At 42.5% G+C, this 24,008-nt stretch overlaps 1 protein-coding gene across 9 annotated transcripts in view; it reads left to right on the top strand.

Annotated features, from left to right (window-relative positions):
- MAST4 (microtubule associated serine/threonine kinase family member 4) overlaps positions 1-24,008 on the top strand; it is a 567,430-nt gene that overhangs the window by 245,947 nt on the left and 297,475 nt on the right. For 2 of the 9 annotated variants that reach the window (XM_086699816.1, XM_086699813.1), the window contains exon 4: positions 13,262-13,336. The exons of the other annotated variants lie outside the window; for them this stretch is intronic. In XM_086699816.1, the coding sequence (XP_086555942.1) occupies positions 13,262-13,336 (75 nt within the window). The remainder of the gene's footprint in view (positions 1-13,261; positions 13,337-24,008) is intronic. 9 annotated transcript variants of the gene reach the window in all.

Below are 24,008 nucleotides of genomic sequence, written 5' to 3'. Positions count from 1 at the left end.
TTTAAGTAACAGATTTTTTTTTTTTTTTTTTTTAATTTGAGGAGGGGAGAGGCAGAGAGAAGGGAAGAGAGAATCCTAAGTAGGCTGCACGCTGTCAGCACAAAGCCTGATATGCGGCTTGGTCTCACAAACTGTGAGATCGTGATCTGAGCTGAAATGGAGAGTCGGTTGCTTAACAGGCTGAGCCACCCATGTGTTCCTAGTAGTGCTATTTTTAATTGCTGGGGGAACTTTCATACTATTTTCCATAGTGGTGGCCCCAGTTTACATTCCCACCAACAGGTGCATAAAGGGTCATTCTAATGAGTATGAGGTAATATCTCACTGTGGTTTTGATTTGCATTTCCTTGATAATTAGCAATGTTGAACATCTTTTCAGTTACCTTTTGGCCACTTACATGTTATTTCATCTTTTAATAGGTGTATTTATAGATACCTCACAGCTTTTATTGCCATTGTGAAGTCTCTTTTTTCCCTTTTATGTTTTCTAGTTGGTTATTGCTGGTGTGTACAAATACTCTTTATTTTTGTATGTGATCTTGTATCTAAACTCTCTTCCGAGCCCTTTTAGTTATTCAAAAAATGATGTCTGTAGAATCTCATGATATTTTAGTACCAACATTCTGTCAGCTGCAATTAGAATAGCTTTCCAATTATTTGCTTTATCTTTTTCTAACTGCATTGGTGAGGACTTCTAGTACATTGTCAAATGATAGCAATATAACAATTCTTACTTCGGTGTTGTGCAGCTGGAGAATTCTATACAACCTCTTTTTCGTAGTCTTTAATCTTTCCTTTTGCAGTCTCTGTTAGACATACATTAAAATTTGGTAGTCTGCCTTCCATACTGGTAAATACCATTCAGCTCTTCGGCATTTTGGTATTCCTTAAAACTGTGCTGTGTTTAAATATCAGAATAACGGAATTGATGTTGGTGTCCTATCTTTGACCTAAGTCATAGGTCAGTGGCTTCACTGATTCTTGGTTCTCTTTCCCAGCTGCTTGGCCCTTTTTTCCCTCCTCTCTTCCCCAATCCTGGTCCCTTCCCCATAAACCCTCATCTTCCAACAACAGTAGGACCTAATTAGAGAGCTTTGTCTCGGCTAGTTTTTAATTCATTGGCATCTCTAGACTATGTTACAGTTTTCCAAGGGGGCATCTTTATCTTACCGTCTATTTTTATCAAAGATAATTGGAAAGCAGTGGTGTTAAGGAATGAACTAACTGGAGCCACTAGAAGCCAGGTGAAGGCTCGTCCCTGAGCATGACATCACATGAAATTAATGATTTACAAGGAGAATATCTGTTGGTGACAGCAAGGTCCTTGACCATCTCACACCCTTCAGAGTGTGAGTGGCCTCAGTGACTGCAGGAAGAACTCTCTGCTCATACAGTCTGTTTCATATAGAATACTGTGCTGCATACAGCCTGTTGAAGCCAGGACATCGCTGAAATTGCGGGGCATGTTGTTTGAGGCTGTCCTAAATAGAACTGGACTTTCGTAGACCCGTAAGGTTTTAGTTTTAGTAGGTATTTGTGTGTCCTTTATAAAACGTCTCAGACTCCTTGAAGTCACTGAACTTAAAAAGCCAAACTGATTAATCAGTACTGCTTTCAATAAGTGGTTTGATACATCTGGTTACGATTGGTTGTGATCGGTGAGAGGTTTTTTGGGTGGGGGGGTAGTGATAGAAATCACAGACCCTGTGGCCCATCTCTCTGGCTTTGACTCCCAGCACCACTTCTTAGCAGGTCTCTATGACCTCAGGCATGTTATTCAACCTCTTTATACCTTATTTTCTCCTCTGTAAAATGGGGATTATCGCATTGTCCAAGTCATGAAGCTGTTATGAGGATTAAAGTAGTTAATACATGTCATCTACAAAAGAGCCTTGCACACAGTGAGTGTTACATAAAACTATTAACTACTTAAAAACTCAGGTTCAGGAGAATACTTATTCTCCACCATGGCCCTTGCACTTTGAGACAGTAAAATGTGCTGTGCTGGTTTTTCTGTGGTTGTGGTTACACAAGAAGAGAGGCTGACGTTTGGACAACTGTTGCTCGTGGCTCTAAGTCATGGGATAGATACCCTTGTTCCTTCAGGAGTGCTTGAGTAGATAAATACTCCTCTGGGATTAAGTGTTAAGGAGTTAAAGACAAAAGTCTTGCAATGTTTCCTTAAATATCTGTTTCAGCTGCATAAGATTAGCACATTTTTCTTGGCAAAGACCACCTTTTCCTTTTCTTGCTGGAATATTTTTTTTTTCATCAGTGGCCTTTAGTGTTTTTCTTCCCAAACACTTCCTCTGAGGCTTCTATGTTTCTGTCATCTGCCCTCATTCTTTTCCCCGGGCACTTCCCTCCCACTGGTTCCCATCCTCTGACTTAAATAAAATAAAATAAAGACAAACAAAACACACACGCGCACGCGCACGCGCACACACACACAAACTTGTTCATTGATTGTTTAGCATGTTTCCTTCCTATTTTGGATTCCCGTGGGTGTCTGGGACAATTAGAGTGGAAATGCCCTGGCAGCATGGGAAAGTCAGTGTGTCCCTGTGGATAGACGTGGCTCTTATAATGCGGGCAGGACACGTGATTGATGGGGTAACAAGAAACAGTGCCTGAGTCTGGTGCACTGAAAGCAGGCTAGGAAGCCATCTGCTTCTGTTCTGTAGTCACTGCTCACTATTTTCAGAGGTTAGTTAGCTCAGGATCTGCCTTACAGTTACATCCCTGGAGGTATGAATTGTATGCTTTTGCTTTAAGTGAGGACATTGGTGGTCTCCCCAAAGCCTGGAACTCCAGGGTCTAAGCTTTATGGCTGTATTTATTCACACATGGAGAAAGTGCTCAAAATCCTCAATCAGTGACATCAAGTTTATAACTAGGAGTGAGCTGCCCTAGAAACCAGCGCTTGACTGGGGCCCTCTCTGTACCTTCAGTGGCCCATATTTATTGTTTACTCATGCCAGGCATGTGCTGAATACGTTCGCTCTGTTACTTTATCTCACACCCTATGGGCGCAGCTCTTGTCCCCATTTTACAGATGCAGACACATGTGGGTCTTCAGACCTTTTTCAGTGTGACAGAGTGCCTTTCACATATGCTATGTGCACCTCAGAGAGCAGAGAGCAGCATGGAACTACTAGTAAAGAATCCAAAATTCATTTTTTTTTTTTTACCTTCTCCAGATAAAAGTAGGTTTTGGTTAACAGAGTGGAAGACGGAATGGCAGCGACGTGACCTGAACTTGAGGATCGTTACATTTGTACCTGTTTAAAAGTTCATGTCTTCTAAGCATCCAGAGCCTTATTAATGAGAGCGAGTGACAAGATGACCTTTTATTCATATCCCCACTCAAGGACTCACAGCGAGTGTGCTTGTGGTAAAAGACACTGTTGTCACTGTGTTATGGGTTAGCAGTGTTAGATCAGGTGTTCGGTACCGTAATTATGATCCACATGTGTATGTAGGCCCTTAATCTGTTTGGCATATGAAAGTTTGAGATAAGCAACTGCCAGGTGAGAGAGAGGTCACTGACACACCGTCCTACCTCAGTCTGCAAAACCAGGCTGCTTCGTCCTTCCTGGGCCCCTGGCCATCCTCTCCACACCTGCTAGAACAGATGAAATAAATCCAAACAGCTTCGAGGAGTCTAGTACATCCTCCTGCTTAATTTAAACCCCAATCAAGTGTAATTATCAGAGCCGTATTACTTGCTGGCAATAATTTGCTTTGGGTACAACTCAGAGCTATGTTGAAAATTTTATTTTGCCTTCAGAAAATTGGTTTACCTTAAAAATTTCCCCCCAGATTTCCCCATGGGAAGCTGGTTCTCTTAATTTAGGTATCTTGTAATTTTTCTCATAAAAAAATGTGTGGCATGTGATATCATTAGGTTTTTTTTCTAAATTGAAGACTTAAGTGGGTTGACATATGTGCTGCAATATAATTGTGCTGTGTTTTTGGAGCTCAAGACAGTAATTACATCCATAAACTTATTGTCTATGGTAAAATATGTTAACTGGTCGTTGACATAAAATTCATTAATTCGAATCAATATATAATGTTCTGAAAAGCTCTAACAAAGGATCATTGACTGATGGGTAGAATACAGTCAGAGACCCAAACATTTCTCTATGAACTGCTGTAAACATAAACATTTCTAAATAGCAAGTCAATATTGGGATTCCGAAAACACACATATCATGAAGCCTACAAGAGATTTGAACTATGACATGAGCCCATGAACTGAATTTGCTTGTTTTTAAACAGGTTGCCTGTACATTTTTGATCTGTACAATATTGAGCTGACACTCTGAGAGGATCTCAGAATTTCAAACCTCCTGCCTCGTCACAGGTGTGGATGCTGAGGTCCAGCAGGGCTGAGTGACCAAGGGCCCACTTCTGTGCTTGTAGGAGACTGGCCCTCAGGTCTGCATTTCCCACTGGACCTCAGAGTGCCAAAGCTCCCTCTTCATAGCATCTTAGATTCAGTACAGACTGACTTTTGTCCTTTCCTAATGTTCAATAACTTTAAAAGGCAAATTGAAGTATACTTGGGCTGGGAAATGATGTTGAACTTCCTTAGGAATCCAATCCCAGGATTTTTCTTTTGACTGGAGACTGCAGACCTAAGAAAATCACGTTAATGTAAAACCTTGACAAAAGCACAGTGCCCATCATTAGATACGTGGTGCTTTACGGATAATACCTAATTTACCCCTTCAGTATTTCTGGGAAGCAAGAGCCAGAGGAGAGAAGGAGCACATGGCTTCTTAGCTCAAATAGTTGGCCTCTATTCCCTTTAAACAACCGGGCATTCCCATAGTGCTTCAGTGCTGATGCATGTACCATATTCGGTTCGGTAATGGCAATTTTTTTATGGGTCGTAGTCTTTTTTCTTTTTTAATTCCAGTACAGTTAACATGGAGTGTTACATTAGTTTAGGTGTTCAGTATAGTGATTCAGCAGTTCTATACATTCCTTATTGCTCATCAGAATAAGTGTACTCTTTGTTGATCTCCTTTCCCTGTTTCACCCATCCCCCGCTCCCCCCCACTCATGTCCCCTCTGGTAACCATCAGTTTGTCCTTTATAGTTAAGAGTCTGTTTTTTGGTTTGTCTCGTTTTTCTCTGTTCTTTTGTTTTGTGTTTTAAATCCCACCTATGCATGAAATCGTATGGTATTTGTTTTTCTCTGAGTGACATTTCACTAAGCATTATGCTCTCTAGTTCTTTCCATTTGTTGTAAATGGCAAGATTTTATTCTTTTTTATGGCTGAGTAATATTCCATTGTGTGTGTTCCATTGTGTGTATAGACACACACACACACACACACACACACACACAAATACATACCACATCTTTATCCATTCATGTATCACTGGACACTTGGGCTGCTTCCAGAATCTCACTATTGTGGATAATGTTGCCATAATCATAGGGGTACATATATCTTTTCACGTTAATGTTTTTCTTTGGGTAGTTACCCAGTAGTGAAATTACTGGATCATATGGTAATTCTCTTTTTAATTTTTTGAGGAAACTCAATACTGTTGTCCACAGTGGCTGCACCGGTTTGTGTTCCCACCAGCAGTGCACGAGGGGCTGTTGAGTTGCAGAAGTTCTTTATATATTCTGGATACCAACCTTTCATTGGGATATTAATTAGAAAGGGAGATTTTAACGGTGGAACAACACATGCTGTTGAAGAGACTGGACTGGGCGGAGAAGAGAGAAGCGAAGCAGTCCCTGTGCTCGCTGGTGCTAACTTTCGATTATAGCTTCTCTTTGACCCCCAAATCAGTTTGTACCTCTCCCCCTTCCTCCATCATCTCCCTCCCCCACCTTCTTTGTCCCCACTCTGCCTTTCTCTCCACCCACTTCTCTTCTTTTTACCTCCTCTCTCTTCTCCCTCCCTCCCACCATCCCTCTCTCCCTCTCCATTTTCCCTCCTTCTTCCTTTGTTCTCATCTCCCTCTACCCATCTCCTCTGCAGACTTGCATCACAGGGCTCCATGCCCATTGGCGTCAGGTTGGGGTAGGCCCAATGAACAGGAACTTGGAAGCAAGGAGGGAGACTGAAGAATGTGATAGAAGTCATTCTCTGGCTCCCTTCCCGTGGCATTAGCCCAGGCTGGCTGAATGCTCTTCTGAAAAGTAAGGGCACTTGTCAGTGACCCTCTATACCCAGCTCTGTCTTACACATTCTAGAAGCAGCTCTGTTCCTTTGCCTGTTCTGGCCCTGCGGTGATGAAGCAGCGCTACTGCTTTTACTTATTTGTAAGTAATTCCACTGTAAATTTTTTCTTCACACCACCCAGTCTGAGTTCTGCACTCCGTTTGCTGCAGGAAGCCTGGCTGAAACATTGGGTATGAACCAGCGGGTATACTTGTGCATCATGTGTGTAAATGTGCTTCATTTATTGGTACGATAATTATTTATCTAGCCTCCACCCAGTGCCAGGCAGAGAATACACGAGTCCAAACTCCTGGCCTTGTGGAGCTTATAGGAAATAAAAGATGAGCACATACATGTACAACATAATGTCACAGCGTAGTGATTGTTAGGAAGTAAAGGAGGAGAAGGAGAAAGGGAGTGTTGATAGGGGGCTGTCTTAGGGGAGGGGACTGTGAGCTTTCCTGAATGCAGTGAATGGGCATGCTTTGCACACATACTCCTAGGAATGTTTTTTAGTGAAGAATCACAGGGAACCTGAGTTGAGAATCTGCTTGAAGAGCTCTAGAAACAGCACAGAGACTAGTGTGACCAGAGTGGAGTGAGGGATGCGGTAGGTTGGGTAGCATAGGATCCAAACAAGTCCTAGCACTGGGCTCATCAGAGCTTTGGAGGCCCTGGAAGGACTTGGTTGAGTAGAAGGGAAATATACTGGAGAGTTTGGAGGAAGGGAATATTGCATATGTTTTACAGGGTGGTTTTGTCTCCCTCTGGGAGAGTAGACTTCTAGAGACAGCAAAAGTAGCAGAAGGAATGTGAGATATTGCTGGAGTCTGGATGACCCGGATGGTGGTATGCGTTGAATTGTGTCTGCCCCCAAATAGGTTGAAGTCCTAACCGTGTATTTCAGAATGTGATGTTATTTGGAGATAAGGTCTTTACAGAGGTATTCAAGTTAAATGGAAGATGTGAGGGTGGTCCCTAATCCAGTGTAACTGGTGTCCTTATAATAAGGGGAAACTTGGAGACAGAGGCAGACCTGCCTGAAGAAAAGATAGTGTTCAAGGACACAGGGAGAGGAGGGCCATCTAGAGGCCAAAGAGACAGGCTTGGACAGATCCTTCCTTCACAGCACTCAGAAGGAAACACCCTGATTGACCTCTTGATCTTAGACTTCTGGCCTCCAGAACTATGAGAAAGTGTTGTTTAAGCTACCCAGTGTATGGTATTTTCTTGTGGCAGCCCTCGCAAACAATACAGATAAGTGGCTTGGATGAGGTAGATAATGGTAAAAGTAAGAAAGGTTGAGTTTGAAATGTATTATGCAGTTAAAACGGATAGGATTTGCTGACAGATTAAATATGGGGGGGGGGGGGTTGGGTCTCTGGCCCAGGAGATCTGAGATTAAGAATGAGGCAGTAAGGTTGACCCGAGGTTGTTGGTTAGAGCAGTTGGGCGAATGTTGGAGGTGAGGAAGGCTGCAGATGAGGTGCACTGAGGAGGACAGATTTCGGGGACAGAGGTCAAGAATTGGTCATGGACTCATCAAGTGTGCAATCCCTGCTTGATGTCTCAGAGTAGCAGTTGGGGTTCAGGGGGAGATGTTAAGGCAGAGTCATAAACACCAGTTTAGGGTCACCACCCACTCTGCCTCCAAATAACCATCACAGCAGCACCTGGGCTGCTCACTGCCACCACAGGTTTTGTGGACACCCCTGGTGGCACACAGATGACTGCTGTCAGTACACAGATATTTTTATGTTGTATTTAATATATTTATCTTAATATACATTAGAAAAAATGATGGGGCACCTGGGTGGCTCAGTCACTCAAGCATCCTACTTTGGCTCAGGTCATGATCTCACTATTCACAAGTTCGAGCCCCGTGTCAGACTCTGAGCTGACAGCTTGGAGCCCAGAGCCTGCTTTGGATTCTGTGTCTCCATCTCTCTCTGCCCCTCCCCGCCTTGCACTCTGTCTCTCTCTCTCAAAAATGATCAAACGTTGAACGTTGAAGAACGCTTTTTTTTTTTTTTTTTGAGAGATGGGGAGGGGCAGAGAGACAGAGAGACACAGAATCCAAAGCAGGCTCCAGGCTCCTAGCTGTCAGGTCAAAGCCCGACATGGGGCTCGAACTCACGAGCTGTGAGATCATGACCTGAGCTGAAGTCGGACATTCAACTGACTGAGCCACCCAGGCACCCCTGAAAAGAAATTCTTAAGAAAAAAAGTAACTAGCAGTATAAAGCCAAAATTTCAAGATAGTATGACTTAGACCATTGTCAAAAATGGAAATATTTAATTTTTTTTTTAATGGAGCCATCTTTCAAAGTAATTAAAAGAGTAGCATGCATAGTAGATGTAATAGACATCGTGCATGGGAAAAATTACTAGTGAATGATTGGAGTTTGGGACACAACCTAAAGTGCTAGGGTCTAAAGATTCCCATCTCATCGCCATCTAAGTACCAAGTCCTTGGTGTGGTTTTGAACCGTACGTCAAATCCATCTGATTTGGTAGCTAGGGACCGGCATTTGTTTAAAAAGAAACTACACTAGATGAGAAAATAGAGTGCCTTGCTGTCAGTATTGTCATGGACTGTTGCGTGACATGAAATATATTTCTCACTGAGCATCGCAGTGGCAAAAGTCAGAAAGCCCCTGTGTGAGGGTTTGCTTTCACAGGTGGGAGTATCCCTTCCTTTACCCCATTTTGGCTCACCTGCTCTTGACAAGATTACTCCCCATCTTCACAAGGCAATTAATCATGGAGGTTTTCATAAATTATAGTGGGATTAGTTCTATATGTTTCAGAATCCTACCACGTCATAATCGAAAATGTGTTTCTGCTTCCAAATGGTACATTTCTTGCATTACATGTTCATTTGGGTTTTTGATCCTTATTTTGATAGGCTTATAATTGTTAAATGTCCTGAGCTTGTGAATTCTTTCACTCCATTTGTTCTTGGGGAGTTTCTTGACTTTGCATGGACTGGATTACTTTGTAGACATGCAGGGGCTCCTTCGCCAGCACCTGTTGGCTGTAACTTCACTGTATTTTGGTGGACTGTTTAGTGAGCGCTTCAGATGGGAGTGAAATCTATTCATCACAGACAAAAGGATGTGTCCGAGTTCAGTGAAAAAGTTTATTAGCTGAACATGCACGTGATTCTTTCCACAATGAAAATTGTTTTGGACGGACTTCTAAGAAGTCGTCTGGGAGCCCTTCACACAATTATGTCTATTGTGTTTGTTTTCTTATATTAAAATATCTAGTCTAGAAATGTCCCATGGTACATTCTTGTTTTTACAATAATGGGGCTAATGCCAAAATTACAGATATACTTGGTTTAAAGTTTTTCTTGTGGCTCTAATTTTGAGATACAGGATCTTACACCTGGCTTAAAGAACTAGTGATTTTAGTCATCTGATGTCAGCTACTAAATTCACTGGACACCTATTATTTCATGCCTGATAAATTGTTTTCCACAGAGCATTCTCGTAAGTGTGTTTGTGTGATGCAAATTAGGCTAAAGTACTATGCCATCAGATCTGTAATGTTCAGGGAACAATAATTTCTTTAAAAAAGTATGATCTGCAGTGTTAAGGGATGTTTATAATTTCTAAAATGACTTAACAGGAGAAGCCTTGATGAAAGCATTTAGCATGGAGATGAAATGTGTCTCATTAAGTTTCCAGATTATGCACATGTCAACACTTCCTTTGTCATTTTTTAATAGTTTATTTACATAACCGTGGGCTGCTACTTTTATTAGTGGTGGTTATCACAGCAAAAGGATTTTGGTTAAGTTGACCTAAGCAGTATAATGTTTCCACAAAACTGATGGTGAGGTTTCTACCCCTCCTTCTCCCGCCCCCTTCCCTTGCAGGAAAGAACCCCTATTTACATATGTAAATTAAGCTGCTCGGTGGAGAGCCCCGTGGGCCACCCAGGTCCAATCTGTTATTTTGCTGATGTTGATGGAATTAGCCAGGAGGTAAATGCTACCCAGAGACTGATGTCTCAGTCTGGAATGACAGATACCAGAGTCTGAAGGCCGTCATTGAGGAGGAAAAATGACTTGTTGGGACTCAAAGTTTGGGAAAAGAAAAGTCACAAATTTTGTCTTTAATGTTGGCCTGAATGATAGAATTCACTGTTTTCCTTGAACATGGAAAACTATACTTAGAATTTTTTTTTATATATATATAGGATGTTGGTTTCCTGTATTACTGTTAATAAGAGCCCTGTTTACTTTTTTAAAAATGTCAAGTATTTCATAATTGACTTTATATAACTGCCTGTACTCAAAGACGTGTTGTTTGTATTTCCCCTGGATGTGTCAGGGCATCTGGCCTGTAACAAGACTGGAAAATGGGAAAGAACAAGCTTTTAAATTAAGGTCTCCATAAAGTGAAGAAGCAGGCACGTCTAGCTTCTAATGAATTACATTCTTCTCAGAAGGTTTTATCCAAGACATGGCAATGCACATCTTTCCACAAGGCCTCAGTGTCATCAAACTAATTGCAGAATATTTGAGTAACTGACCGCCACTACCTTCCCCCCGACCCCCGCCCCGTGATAGAATACACTGTGACTCTTCTATTGCAAATTTTTTTTTTTTTAATTTTGTTTTTCAACGTTTATTTATTTTTGGGACAGAGAGAGACAGAGCATGAACGGGGGAGGGGCAGAGAGAGAGGGAGACACAGAATCGGAAACAGGCTCCAGGCTCTGAGCCATCAGCCCAGAGCCTGACGCGGGGCTCGAACTCACGGACCGCGAGATCGTGACCTGGCTGAAGTCGGACGCTTAACCGACTGCGCCACCCAGGCGCCCCTCTTCTATTGCAAATTAAGATTAGTTTAAGATAGGAGTCACATGGAGAAAAACTTGGTGCGAGCTGTGCACATTTCCTTTATTTTCACTCCATATGCGATTCATTAAAATGACATCAATCCTCCAGGCTGTTCTTTGGTTTCTATTAAGATGTATTACTAGAATCTGTATGAATGTATTGATTATTTCATACACATATTTGTTCACTGCAAGCAGACTGTTGTCACAGATTCATCGCACTTGATGATAAATGAGATAAAATGGAAACCAGGTTTCGAAAACCCACCTACACCCTCCCCTTCCCCCCCCCTTGAAGGATGTGGTTACTCTCTTTAAACCCTTCCACAGGGGAGGGAGTTTAAGATTCAGATTCTAGTTTTAATATCAACATCTGCCCCCTGCTGAGTTCATGGTGCAATTAGCTAATTAAAAAAAAATAACATTTTCACCTTGCAGTCAAGAGAAGAGCAATAAACCACAGGCCTAGGATTTAGTTAATTTGCACATTGACTGTAATTGTATATTTAACGCCAAGATTAATTTTTTTCCTGATGAGTGGAAGCCTGGCACTGTGCATTGGAACTCTTAAATCAGTTGTCATTGTTGCTTAGGGAGGTTAATAAGGGCACATAGATCTCCACATATATTAATGAGGATATTTATTTATTTTTATCTAATGCCTTCTTTTAGGGAGAAAAACCATTACACCACTTTCTGATAAACCATTAAATTTAAAGGAGAATTTTCAAACCCAACTAAATAATCACGTGGTTTAAAAAACCTAAAACTATCTCCCCTGTGAAACCGTTGATTCCTTATGGTGGGAAATCATATTCGGGTTTTGTTTGTTCGTTTGTTTTTGTTTTGCCAAATATTCAGTGGATTAATGAGCATCATTTTTGTTGTTAAACCTTCGGTATATTTTCTAGGTCAGCTGAGATTCAAAACTATTTCTTTGGACTCCTTGAGAACAGGGTAGGGAAAGAATGCATGTTGGCAGGGCAGTGACTAGGAAAACCACAATCCTGACTTGCAGTGCACTACTTAATGACATTTCCTTTCTGAAAGGTAAGCATTCTACTTTGGACACTGGAAATAGTGATTGTTGGCATTTCAAGTGGCTATGATTGATCCATATGTTAAAAGTAATTGAGCTGTTACTCCTAGAAGAAAAAGAATTCATAAGTATTGTAATATAGATACTGCCTTCTCGCCTAAGTAGGTCTTCTACTGGGATCTGTCAATAGGTCGGAGACAATGCTAACATTCATATGAGGGGCGTTTTGCTCCCTTCCTAGTCCCTCAGTTGGAACTGGGGCTTTAAGACCAGGGAGTCTTTGAGACCTTCTCTCTCTCTTGCTTTGATCTCATCATCACTTCAGTTGATGCTCACAGTGGATCATGTTTGCTGCTTAAATTCTTGAAAGAATGGAGATGTGAAATTGTATACAGTTTACGTTGACCCCGATTCTAAATTTTTTTTTTTTTTTTTTGTAAATGTTTGGCATAGAATAAGCAAGGGGGAAGTATTAAGTCTTCCTGTGAGATCCATGTGTCCTGTATATATACAGGGGCATTAATAGGACTGGACTAAGGAAAGACCACCCTTCTATATAGATTACATTATTAGCTTAATGCTCAATCTTGATTGGAGCCAATAAGATTTAATTGCACTCAGGGTCAGAGATTTTGGTGACTGTCAGACGCCAGGCATTCTGCCAGGATGATGCAGACAGGCCGCAGATTCTTCATGGTTTTGAAGAAGACTGTGATTCCTGTGTCATTTTGGTGATACCCAAAGGGGTGGCAAGTCTCACTGTAAGAATGCTCCTTGAATGCCTTTTGTTATTCCAGGAAGATTGACTTCGTGCTCAGGGAAATCACATTCCAGTTTTCCTTGGTATCCTTGGAATATAATTAGAGACAGTAGCAGATAAGGGAAAAAAAATGAAGATTTGGTGGGAAATGCCTGGATACTGGGCTGTGTTGATAACTTTATTACTCACATGTGTATATATATAGGGCTCATGTTAACAAAAGGACTTGAACATGGTAGGTGCTTCTGTGGGGGAAAACGTGGTGTTGTTGCTATTGGATATCAGCTAAAAGAAACAAGTACAGTGCCGTTAAACGCTGTCCCTCTCCCTTTTCTGACCATTTGCCATCATCCCACACCCCACCTTCTCCCCTTCCCATCTCTTGTTCATGCCCCATCTTCCATTCACTGTCAGGAAGGGCAGCCTCCGAAGAGCCATTACAACTCCGCCCGACATCGGCAGAGACTAGTGGACCCAGCTGCTTCAAAAGTGAGTGTGTCCCGTTGTCCCAGGCGGCGGGTGTGCATGGTGGTGTGGTTCCTCTGTGCAAAATGAGGCTTTGGGGTTTTACATATGCTGGTGTATTTGAAGCTCGTAGAGGAAGCAAAGTCTGGTCTATGAATTCAAGACCATCCATACCAGAGGAGTTCTGGTTTTAACAACCAGCCCTGAAAACAAACAAAACCCTGATACGTAGCATTTGCTGGTTTCTGTGGATACTCCTACCACAGCCAATTTCAAGTACTGCTGTGACAAAACTGACCTCAGAGGTGGAAAGAGATGCCTGGTAGAGCATATGCACATAGTTTTTCTACCATAGAGATGAAATTGACATAAGCCCTAGTAAAATATAACAAAATAATTAGGCAGTGAATCAGGTTTAAAAAAAATTTTTTTTTAATGTATGTTTATTTTTGAGAGAGAGACACTGCACGAGCGGAGGGTGGCGGCAGGGGGGCGGGGGGCGGCAGAGAGAGAGGGAGACACAGAATCTGAAGCAGGCTCCAGGCTCTGAGCTGTCAGCAAAGAGCCCAAGGCAGGGACTTGAACTCACTTACTGCAAGATCATGACCTGAGCTGAAGTCGGACGCATAACTAAGTCACCCAGGTGCCCCAAAAGTGAATCAGTTTTAAATATCTATTACCTTTGTTTTCACTATAATGTATTTAATTATGAGTTTAGATATTTTTTAAAATAATTTTTTAATGTTTATTTATTTTTGAGAGAGAGAGAGAGGGCACAAGCAGGGGAGGGACAGAGAGCGGGAGACACAGAATCTGAAGCAGGCTCCAGGCTCTGAGCTGTCAACACAGAGCCCAAGGCGAGGCTCAAACTCACGAACTGCGAGATTATGACCTGAGCCGAAGTGGGACGCTTAACTGACTAAGCCACCCAGGTGCCCCTCAGTTTAGATATTATTAATTCATAAAAATGGCTGTGTTTTTTTTTTTTTTTAATTTTTTTTTTCAACGTTTATTTATCTTTGGGACAGAGAGAGACAGAGCATGAACGGGGGAGGGGCAGAGAGAGAGGGAGACACAGAATCGGAAACAGGCTCCAGGCTCTGAGCCATCAGCCCAGAGCCCGACGCGGGGCTCGAACCCACGGACCGCGAGATCGTGACCTGGCTGAAGTCGGACGCTTAACCGACTGCGCCACCCAGGTGCCCCAAAAATGGCTGTGTTTAACAGCAGATGTGTACAACTCCCAAGGTATTGAGACTTGGTGAGGGTGGGCTCCAGGGTTACATTTCTGTGTTACATATTTGTTGAGAATACTCTTATGACAGTTTGGTCATGCTCCAGTCTTAGGTTCTCTTTAACAAATAGCAGTAGCCACAGAAGAGTGGCTGAGGTTTTGGGTAAAGCTTGCTAATCCCACACACCTCGAGTGTGCCTCCTGCACACAGACTTTCAGTAAGCAAACATGTACCAGCAAATGGGCACAAAGCATTCCTGTAGCCTGTCCTGTAAACCTGTCCTGTCCTGGTGAAATCCCTGCTCTCTGGCCTCCAGCCAGATCGTTTCAGCAAATTCCACTCGAGGTCAGTGACCTAACAACTTTACAGAGGCAGGATTCTCTCGCCTTTGTAATGGGCATCTAACAACAGGGTCCCTTGACCCAGCTGCTGGATATAAGGCCATTGAGCCTTTGGTCCTCAGGTACCAGTCCTGAGAGTAGAAGTTCCAGACTTCCCTAGATTCTTTTTTTTTTTTTTTAAGTTTACTTATTTTTTTTTTAATTTTTTAAAAAATGTTTTATTTATTTTTGAGACAGAGAGAGACAGAGCAATGAATGGGGGAGGGTCAGAGAGAGAGGGAGACACAGAATCTGAAGCAGGCTCCAGGCTCTGAGCTGTCAGCACAGAGCCCGACGCGGGGCTTGAACCCACGGACCATGAGATCATGACCTGAGCCGAAGTCGGATGCTTAATCGCCTGAGCCACCCAGGCGCCCCTAAAGTTTACTTATTTTTGAGAGACAGGGAGCACACAGGGAAGGGGTGGATAGAAAGAGAGAGAGAGAGAGAGAGAGAGAGAGAGAGAGAATCCCAAGCAGGCTCTGCGCTGTCAGCGTGGAGCCTGACACAGGACTTGAACTCGCAAACCGTGAGAGTATGACTTGAGCTGAAATCACGAGTCAGATGCTTAACTGAGCCACTCAGGTGCCCCAAGGCTTCCCTAGGTTCTTAAGCCCTGTTCTTGCCAGAATAAAGAATATCTCTAAATTGATTTTGCCTCCTTACCTTAAATACCACTAGTTTCAACAACGAGAGCCTGTTTATTACACCCATTATGCCAATCCGGAAGCCACTGATTTTGACTTCAGCAATGAAAACCCATTTCGTGATGCCAATTGGCAAAACCTCTAGTGTTGACTGAAATGTGGATACCTCTGATGTAACACTAGTTGACCACTCTGGGGTAGTAAATTGTGATCAGGGCCACTGACAGTGGTATAGGGGATAAATATAACCAATGCATAAAATTACATTGCTTATGCTGAAATATTTGGAAGTGGACTCCAGATGTCATAGCCCTTTGTTACATTTGTTAAGTGCCTAGGGCGTCCCCTCCCCAAGCTCCTTCAGATGATTTGCTTTGGTTCATAACGCTTGTGATGAACTCATGGAAGTTCTGTTGGTGTGTGAGGGGAAGAAATAAGCCAGCTTTGAGTAAGTTGGATGGTTTCATCATGTCAGAAGTGAATTTTGCTGAAGTAGAGCACAGCTCAGAATATACGAGGTCTTTCTTGGACTGCACCTAAGAGTTTTAGCTATTGAGGTACTAACGCATCATGTTATACCCAGTAGGTCCCCTTGGTCAATGGTGTTCTAAGGACTCCACTCAGCATGTGCTTTTGTTCCTCCTCTTTGTTTCTTCTCGTATTCCTTTCATTCTTCCTTGGCATTTTTAGAAATACTGTGCTTCACCATGCAATGTATTCCCTATTACACTACAGGTTACCTGATTTTCTTTTAATGGCGGCGAGACTCTTTGTTGTTTTGTTTTGAGCAAGAGTCATGGCTTCTTTTTCTAGATAGACTTTAAGAGGAAGTCATCAAACTACTGTAAAGAAGTTACCTGGTACCTTAATGTGCTATGTGAATAGGTTCAGCCATGTTGCCAAATAAGGTTTAAGGGTCGAGTCCTTTTCTCCCCCAAATGTCGCAGTACTAGAAATTTGAGAAGAGCCTAAAAATCTTTACATAGGAAGTGATGGGGGAAGCCACTGTTAGCTGTGTGGATATGTTACTTGGACAATAAATAGCAAATGGAAATGTGCATCTGTGTAGCCGGTGACCTTTCATTATAAGCACATTGCTTTAGAATCTGCACTGTATCATTTTCAATTCAGTAACCTGAGCTGTAGTAAAGAGCTCTTGCAAATTACAGGTGCCCACCTTCTGGGGGTCAGAAACAATTTATGGTAAACCAGCTGCCAGATCTCTTGAGGGCACTGATTTTGTTGGGAGTCGGTGTTGTGTAATCTTGAAGGAAGTGTGATCAGGGAGAAATGTTCAGTTTCCCTACAGCAGAGTTAGGTGGTGGAAGAATATACTAGCCTGGGCTGTGCATCGGGACTTGCCATAAACCAGCTTTTGGGGTAGCCATTTAACACTGAGCCCCCATTGCTCTAGATTTCTCATCTGTTAAATGAGAGTATATGAAATGTTCTCTTCATCAAGCCAAGCAATTATTTTTCTTTTCCCTCAAGGCTATTTATAACTAGTCACTTCACCATTTAGTCTGAGATTTTTGAATGGCGTTTCTCAGTCCTAAAGCCCATCTATCTACCAATGACATCATTCCTCATTACTTGCAAAGCATTATTATTAGGAGTCTCCTATCAGTGTCTTTAGTGGAAGTTAATTTTTAGAACAGAATTATGTTAAAGCTATGGGGAAAATATGGACCAGACATAAGGGGCTCATTGTCTGCTCAAGGAATTGGCTTTTTTTTTTTCAGTCTGGATTTTTTTTTTTTCTCTCAGTCTTAGAAAGGCTTTTGTGCTTTAAGTATAGGAAAACAAGCTTTTAAATCTGTTTTATTTGAATAAGAGTAAAGGGGTAGGAAGAAATCAAAGGTAAGTAATGTACCTCTGATTGGCTAAGCTTGTCCTCTGGGAATTTCAAAAATGTCTTTCACTTTGAGAATATGCTCACCTGTCTATCCCACAGTATGAATGCTCTAACACAGTAAATGAACAAAGAATGAAGCAAAACGAGCACTAGGAATAATAGTTCAAAGACCACAGTGCAGTTATTTGTGGAGCTGGTAAAGGCCTCTGTTAAATAAAAATCAATTTGATATGGGAGCATCAGGGACATGATCTGGGGAGACGGGAAGTCCACGAGGAAAGAACACAGGAGAAAACAGAGGATTACTTTTCAAATCCTCTGGCATTTCAGCACAAAAGGATGATGAAGAGTTATTCTCAATGAGCTGTCATTTTCTGTTGGTGGCTTTGCTGATCCAGAATAAATAGGTTCATAAAGATCGTACTTAAAATTAGAGCATGTGAGAGTAAATAGTGGTAGGCATAGCATCTAATAGATTTCAAAACCAGAAGGTATTGGAGCATTCTGTCCTCTTTTATTTTATTTTTTATTTTTTAATGTTTATTTATTTTTGACAGAGAGAGAGAGAGACAGAGCATGAGCGGGGGAGAGGTAGAGAGAGAGGGAGACACAGAATCCAAAGCAGGCTCTAGGCTCTGAGCTGTCAGCACAGAGCCGGACGCGGGGCTCGAATTCACAGACCGCGAGATCGTGACCTGAGCCGAAGCCGGACGCTCAACCGACTGAGCCACCCAGGCGCCCCTTATTCTGTCCTCTTTTAAAAAACAAACCAAACTTACCCTGAATGCACAGATCATCCAACTACCAAAAACCCACATATAATTCTAAAATATATTGTTTTAGTCTGCTGTCGGGCCTGAAAATACTTTATACTAATTCTCAGCAATTTCTCTACCTTTTTTTAATGAGAATAAGGTTTATAAAACCTGGGCTCCCCTGCTGGGAAAATCAGCCCAGAGCTATCTCAGAGCAGATGGTCTTCTTTTCTCATGACCATAAACATTTTAAGATTGATCCTTGTTTCACTTTTTTACCTGTTTGAAGAGTAAATGTCTTGGAGACCTTAGAAACCAGAAGAGGCAAGAAGCTATGGTGAGCAGAGTTCACGGTTGCATAGATGATGTGGAATAATGGCAATTTGAAATCAGGGCATTGTGTTTCTGTCTGTAATAGCAAAAAAAAAAAAAAAAAAAAAAGGTTGATTGTTGAACACTAAGGGATTTGGTTTTAAAATATCTACATTTTGAGCCTTATTATGTATGGAGTTGCTGGATGGTAATGAATACACGTTCCTAGTCCCAGGGATTTCAAGTGTTAAAGAGTAATTTCTTTTTTGGAGGATGTAGTACTTGTTACCCTAGTTTAAGGAGGTTGGAAGACGAGGAAAGGGTTGGAGAGACCCGTTGGTGTCATGATTCTGGGAGTATTTTAGTCGCATGAAGTGTTGTATCGTGTAAACTTTTTTTACAAAGGCTTTTAGAGGTGGTGGATTTCCATCAGAAATTTTCGAGGCAGTTTATAGTTTTTGTTTGTTTTCACATCAGCCATCTACAAATTAACGTTGGTGACACTTAAAATGGGCAGGAGTCCATATGTGAAACTTACCAGCTGTGTCTTTGGACCAACCATCGAAAGAAAGCCTCTGAAAATTGAGGAACAAAATAATACCCGTCTTCTCAGATTGTTTTGAGGAATAAATGAGATCATGGATGAGAAGTTTTTCCCACACAGGCGGTTAAGGACTGTCCAACAAATTGGAGCCATCCTTGAAGTTATGATTACTGCTATCATGGTTGTTATTTAATTATTATTCAAGCAGAGTTTTTTTCTTATTTTGTAAAATAAAGGGTTATTTTACACCAGGTGATTGTCTGCCTTGTTAAAAGTGTGTACTTAGGAATGCGTACCATACACTCAGCAGTCTGTTAGGTGTGGAGGAATGTACCTCACAGGACTGGCTGCTTACCTTCAGGAATGTAATATAATTAGCAAATAAATAAAGCCAAGGTAATAATAAATTGTGTGGTAAACAGTATTAGTGTGGTATTGATTTTGAATCGAAATCTGTGAGTGGCAATCAGAAAAGGCCGCCTAGAGCTCGTGAATTTTCATCTGGTCTTGAAGGAGGAACAGGACATTGTAAGCAGCATGAATGTAGACATGAACATTCCATACTGCCCACAGTTAAGTTGTCCGCCAGACCGGAATGGAGGGAGTGTGACGCGAGATTGGCATGGAAGGCATGGCCTTGAGGTGACCCTCCATGGGGAGGGTGCACACAGGCTTTGAGATCAGGCAGATGTGTACTGGCTAGGAGGCTGAGGGAAAGGCTCGTCTTTCCTCATCAGTACACTGGGGGAATAATACTCTCTCCCTCATCACGAAGGTTGTTGTACCAAAGTGGCCTCTTGCAGCCATCCCATAGAGTTGGAAGGCTGTTTAGGGGAGTAGACTGGCAGCTCTTAGTTAAACTGGGCGTGGTCTGCCCCACAGCCCAGCCGTCTCAATCTGGAAAAAGTGGCCTCTGTCCAAGGACATGTGCACAGATGGTTCTTGCAACACTGTCGTTCCAGAAAGTTTGGGGGCATTGTGGGTGTACACAGTTGAGAGTGTGACTGAGAAAATAGGCTGGATGCCTCTGTGTAACGCCCAGTGGTTGGAAACAGCAGCCGGGAGGCCTGTAGCGATGAGGAAAGAGCCTAAAACATGTCACTATGTGTAAACAAGTTTAAAAATTCACTTCTCTACTACTGCACTTTGATTGTCAATTAAAAATAGATGCACAGCAGGGCGCCTGGGTGGCTCAGTCGGCGCCTGGCTGCAGCGTCGAACGTTGGCTCAGGTCATGATCCCATGGTTTCTGGGTTCAAGCCCCGTGTCAGGCTCTGTGCTGACAGCTCAGAGCCTGGAGCCTGCTTTGGATTCTGTGTCTCCCTCTCTCTCTGCCCCTCCCCCACTCGTGCTCGCCTCTCTCTCAAAAATAAATAAACATTAAAAAATAAAATAAATAGACACACACCATGTAATTGACATTTTTCTGGAATTCATGCAGATAGCTGAATACCCATCCAGGGCATGTGAAAGGTTACTTGGTGTCTGGGAATGAGTGGAAAGTAGTGTCAAGTAAATAAGCTGACGGGTAACCATCAGGGGCTCTGGGCTGAGCAGAATGATAAACCCTACCCTATCTTCTCCACTTGAATGTCCACAAGCCACCGCCATCTTAGACCAGGAGGTAACGTTGTCACGGAGACTCGTATGCTGCGCAAGTGAAATCAGCTTGGTGTGAGGGGAGGATTGCTACCACAGATCCTGGGATAGCTCACACTTACACAGCCCTGGCGTGTGCCCCACATGGTTCTGGGTGCTTTATACCCTGGGCTAATTCCTTCAGTCCTCACAGCAACCTTAGGAGGGTGGTACCTTAAGCACCATTTTGTGGGCAAAGAAACTGAGGCATGTTCTGAGCTTAGATTGCCTACACAAGATCCCACAGCTAATAAGTCAGAAGCCAGCATTCAAACCCAGTCACTTTGGCTTGGAGTCCCAAAATTCAATGTGAGATTCTTCTTGGCCATGAAGAAAAGAATGAATCACTTGTAATGTGGGAAGACATGATGCTCTGAGTGTGAGGTCTCTTGTCATAGCTGAGGGAGGGAGGAATAGACAAGTTCCCATACATGGTGCCCTAGGCACGTGTCTGGCAGTTGGAACTTTGTGGACACTTTTGTTTTTCATCGTGTATGTTGAGTGTCTCCATGTATATCATACTTTATGTTGCAATATCTTACACATTCCGAAGTATACAGCTTGATGAATTTCTACAAACTGAACAATCCTGTGCAGTGAGCATCCAGATCCGGAAACAGAACAGGATGGGCGACCCCACTAAACAAAAACTTCTGTCATTTTTACTGGGCACTAAGTTATGATGCTGGAGAACAGCCTCATGAGGACTATAAGCCTTTACAAGCAAAAACAATCGAAATATAAAACGTTCTAAAAAATTGCTGCAGTGGTTGGGTATTTCTAAAGAATAAGAAAAAAAAAAACCCTACTTTTCATTGATTTTCCCACAGTGAGTTGCTTCTGTGAGGTCTGACTGAGGAGCAGAGACAACTCGTGAAGGAAAGCAGGGAGGTCTTTCAGTGAATTGCCGGCAACCTCCTGTTATTAAAGCGTACAAGAAATGGAGCAGTGGACGTTAGTTAGACATAAATAGATAAAAGCTACTATGATTTGGATCATAAGGAGGATGTTCTAATGGGGAGATCAATGATATTTTCATCTCTGCTGTCAGTTTTTTCAACTCTATTGGGCAGCCATCTTTGATGCTCACTCTCGACTCCTGAGGGCCCCATTGGTCAGCTATGACAAGAGACCTCACATTCAGAGCATCATGTCTTCCTACATTACAAGTGATTCATTCTTTTCTTCATGGCCAAGAAGAATCTCACGTTGAATTTTGGGACTTATATGGTGATCTTCTCTCCGGCAATCTGTGTCCAGTTCACTGCCTCTGGCAGGAGAGCACAGAGAAGTTAAACAACTCGTACAAGGTCACAGAGCTAGGACAAGGGGAAGCCAGGGCTCAGAAGCAATTAGTGCCTGTACTTGGCCTCCATGTTATATGCTTGGCCACCACCATCGTAGTGATGTGGTTTGAAGTGTTCGGGTTCGGAGCTGCTGGCCAAGAAAGAATTCTTCAGTGCAGAAAGGTGGTTTTATTACAGCATGGGGACAGGACCTGTGTGCAGAAAGAGCTGGCCCGGGGTTGTGAGGAGTGACTGAGGAGTTAAGATTTTCTGTCCTGTGGAGGGGAAGGTGGTGTCAGGGTCCCAGGAAATTGAGTCTCTAGGTTCCTGGAAGGTTGGCTATTGATAAAATTCCTTTTTCCCCATGTAAATCATTAAGACAGTTGCAGACTGATGGAGTCTCATGTCCTGCATGACTGTGATCTCTACGTTAACCATTTGTTTTTCCCTTTTCCTTGGTTCTTGGGCAGCCAGGAGTGCCTGAGGAATGTCACACATGTCCCGCCTTGGATGGGGCAGAAGGATAGCTTGTGCTTTGTCCTCCGCTTGCCTTTTGCTCTCTCATCATTAGGAGGGGCTCTGCCTCTTTCCCAGGGGGTGCCCTGTACCTGCCAGTATTTCTCAGGGTTCACAAGGAAGGCTTCCGCTCTCCTTAAGGTGTTGTTCTTTTTGCCTCAAGTGCCAGATACATCCCTTGGCCTACATACCACTCTCTTCCATCTGGTCATCCACTGCTATAAATCTCTGTATTGCTGCAAAGTGTCTGAAAAGTGTTTATGCTCCTTATCGTTGCTGTGTGTGTTTATCCCAATTTATGAGGATTTTGGCTTTGACAGAATTCCACACTCCTCTAACAATTCAGTGCAAAATTGGGTAACAGGCACCCCATATTTTTTTTTAATCCTAACATCTCTATACTTAGACACATACAAGTAATTCTGAGGGAAGTGGATTCTACTCATTCTGTAAGGTGTGATATAAAACCACTACTAAAGCATTCATATTATGGTGCTAAAACGTATCTTTTGGAATTCAATGCCAGTAGAATATGCTTAGCATCCTTTTTGTAGTTAGATATTGGGACTTTGTGTTCTGATTGAAGGTTAGCACAGACTGCTGCCTTTTGAAGAAATCCTACCTAGTCTTTTAAAACATATTTTGACTGAGATATGACATATATTAAAAATTTTTTCAACGTTTATTCATTTTTGAGACAGAACATGATTGGGGAGGGGCAGAGAGAGAGAGAGAGAGAGAGAGAGAGAGAGAGAGAGAATCCAAAGCAGACTCCAGGCTCCGAGCTGCCAGCACGGAGCCTGACGTGGGGCTTGAACCCACGGACCATGAAATCATGACCTGAGCTGAAGTCAGACGCCTACCCGACTGAGCCAACCAGGCACCCCAATATGACATATATTTTAAGCTTGATATTGTCCTACAGATCTTAGACATTGATTCTTCTGTAAGAGTAACACATACCCAGAGTGTCTGGGTGGCTTAATTGGTTAAGTGTCCAACTTTGGCTTAGGTCATGATCTCCTGGTTTGTGACTTCAAGCCCTGCATCGGGCTCTCTGCTGTCAGCACTGTGAGCAGAGAGCCCACTTGGGCTCCTCTGTCTCCCTTTCTCTCCCCTTCCTCCACTTGAGCTCTCTCAAAAATTAACTTTAAAAGAGTAACACGTACCCAAGATGTGCAGATGTCAATGAACTTTTATGTGACTCTACCCATGTAACAGCCCCCCACAAAACAACAAAAACCCTAGTTTTCAGAGTTGCAGTTTTCAGAATGTTTTAAATTTCTATTGTTATTTTTAGAGTTTTATGTCTTTCCTGATACTGCTTTCCAGCACATGATTCATTATCCAGTAAAAGGTATTTGGTTTTGTTTGCCTTTGATTTTAAGAAAAGGATGGAATTGGGTTTCAAAACACTGATAAAAAGAAGAACAAACATAAAGATCACGGTCAATGTGGTTTTCAGCATTTCAGTTGCTGGAATTTTTACTTTAAGTCTGCTTGCAATGTTGCAACTGAAAACATTAAG

Source organism: Puma concolor, chromosome A1 (assembly GCF_028749965.1).
Source record: "Puma concolor isolate L17-30 chromosome A1, mPumCon1.1.hap2, whole genome shotgun sequence".
NCBI classification, from domain to species: domain Eukaryota; kingdom Metazoa; phylum Chordata; class Mammalia; order Carnivora; family Felidae; genus Puma; species Puma concolor.
The sequence above is the reverse complement of the archived record's forward strand: the minus strand, read 5'-3'. Positions and strand labels throughout refer to the sequence as shown.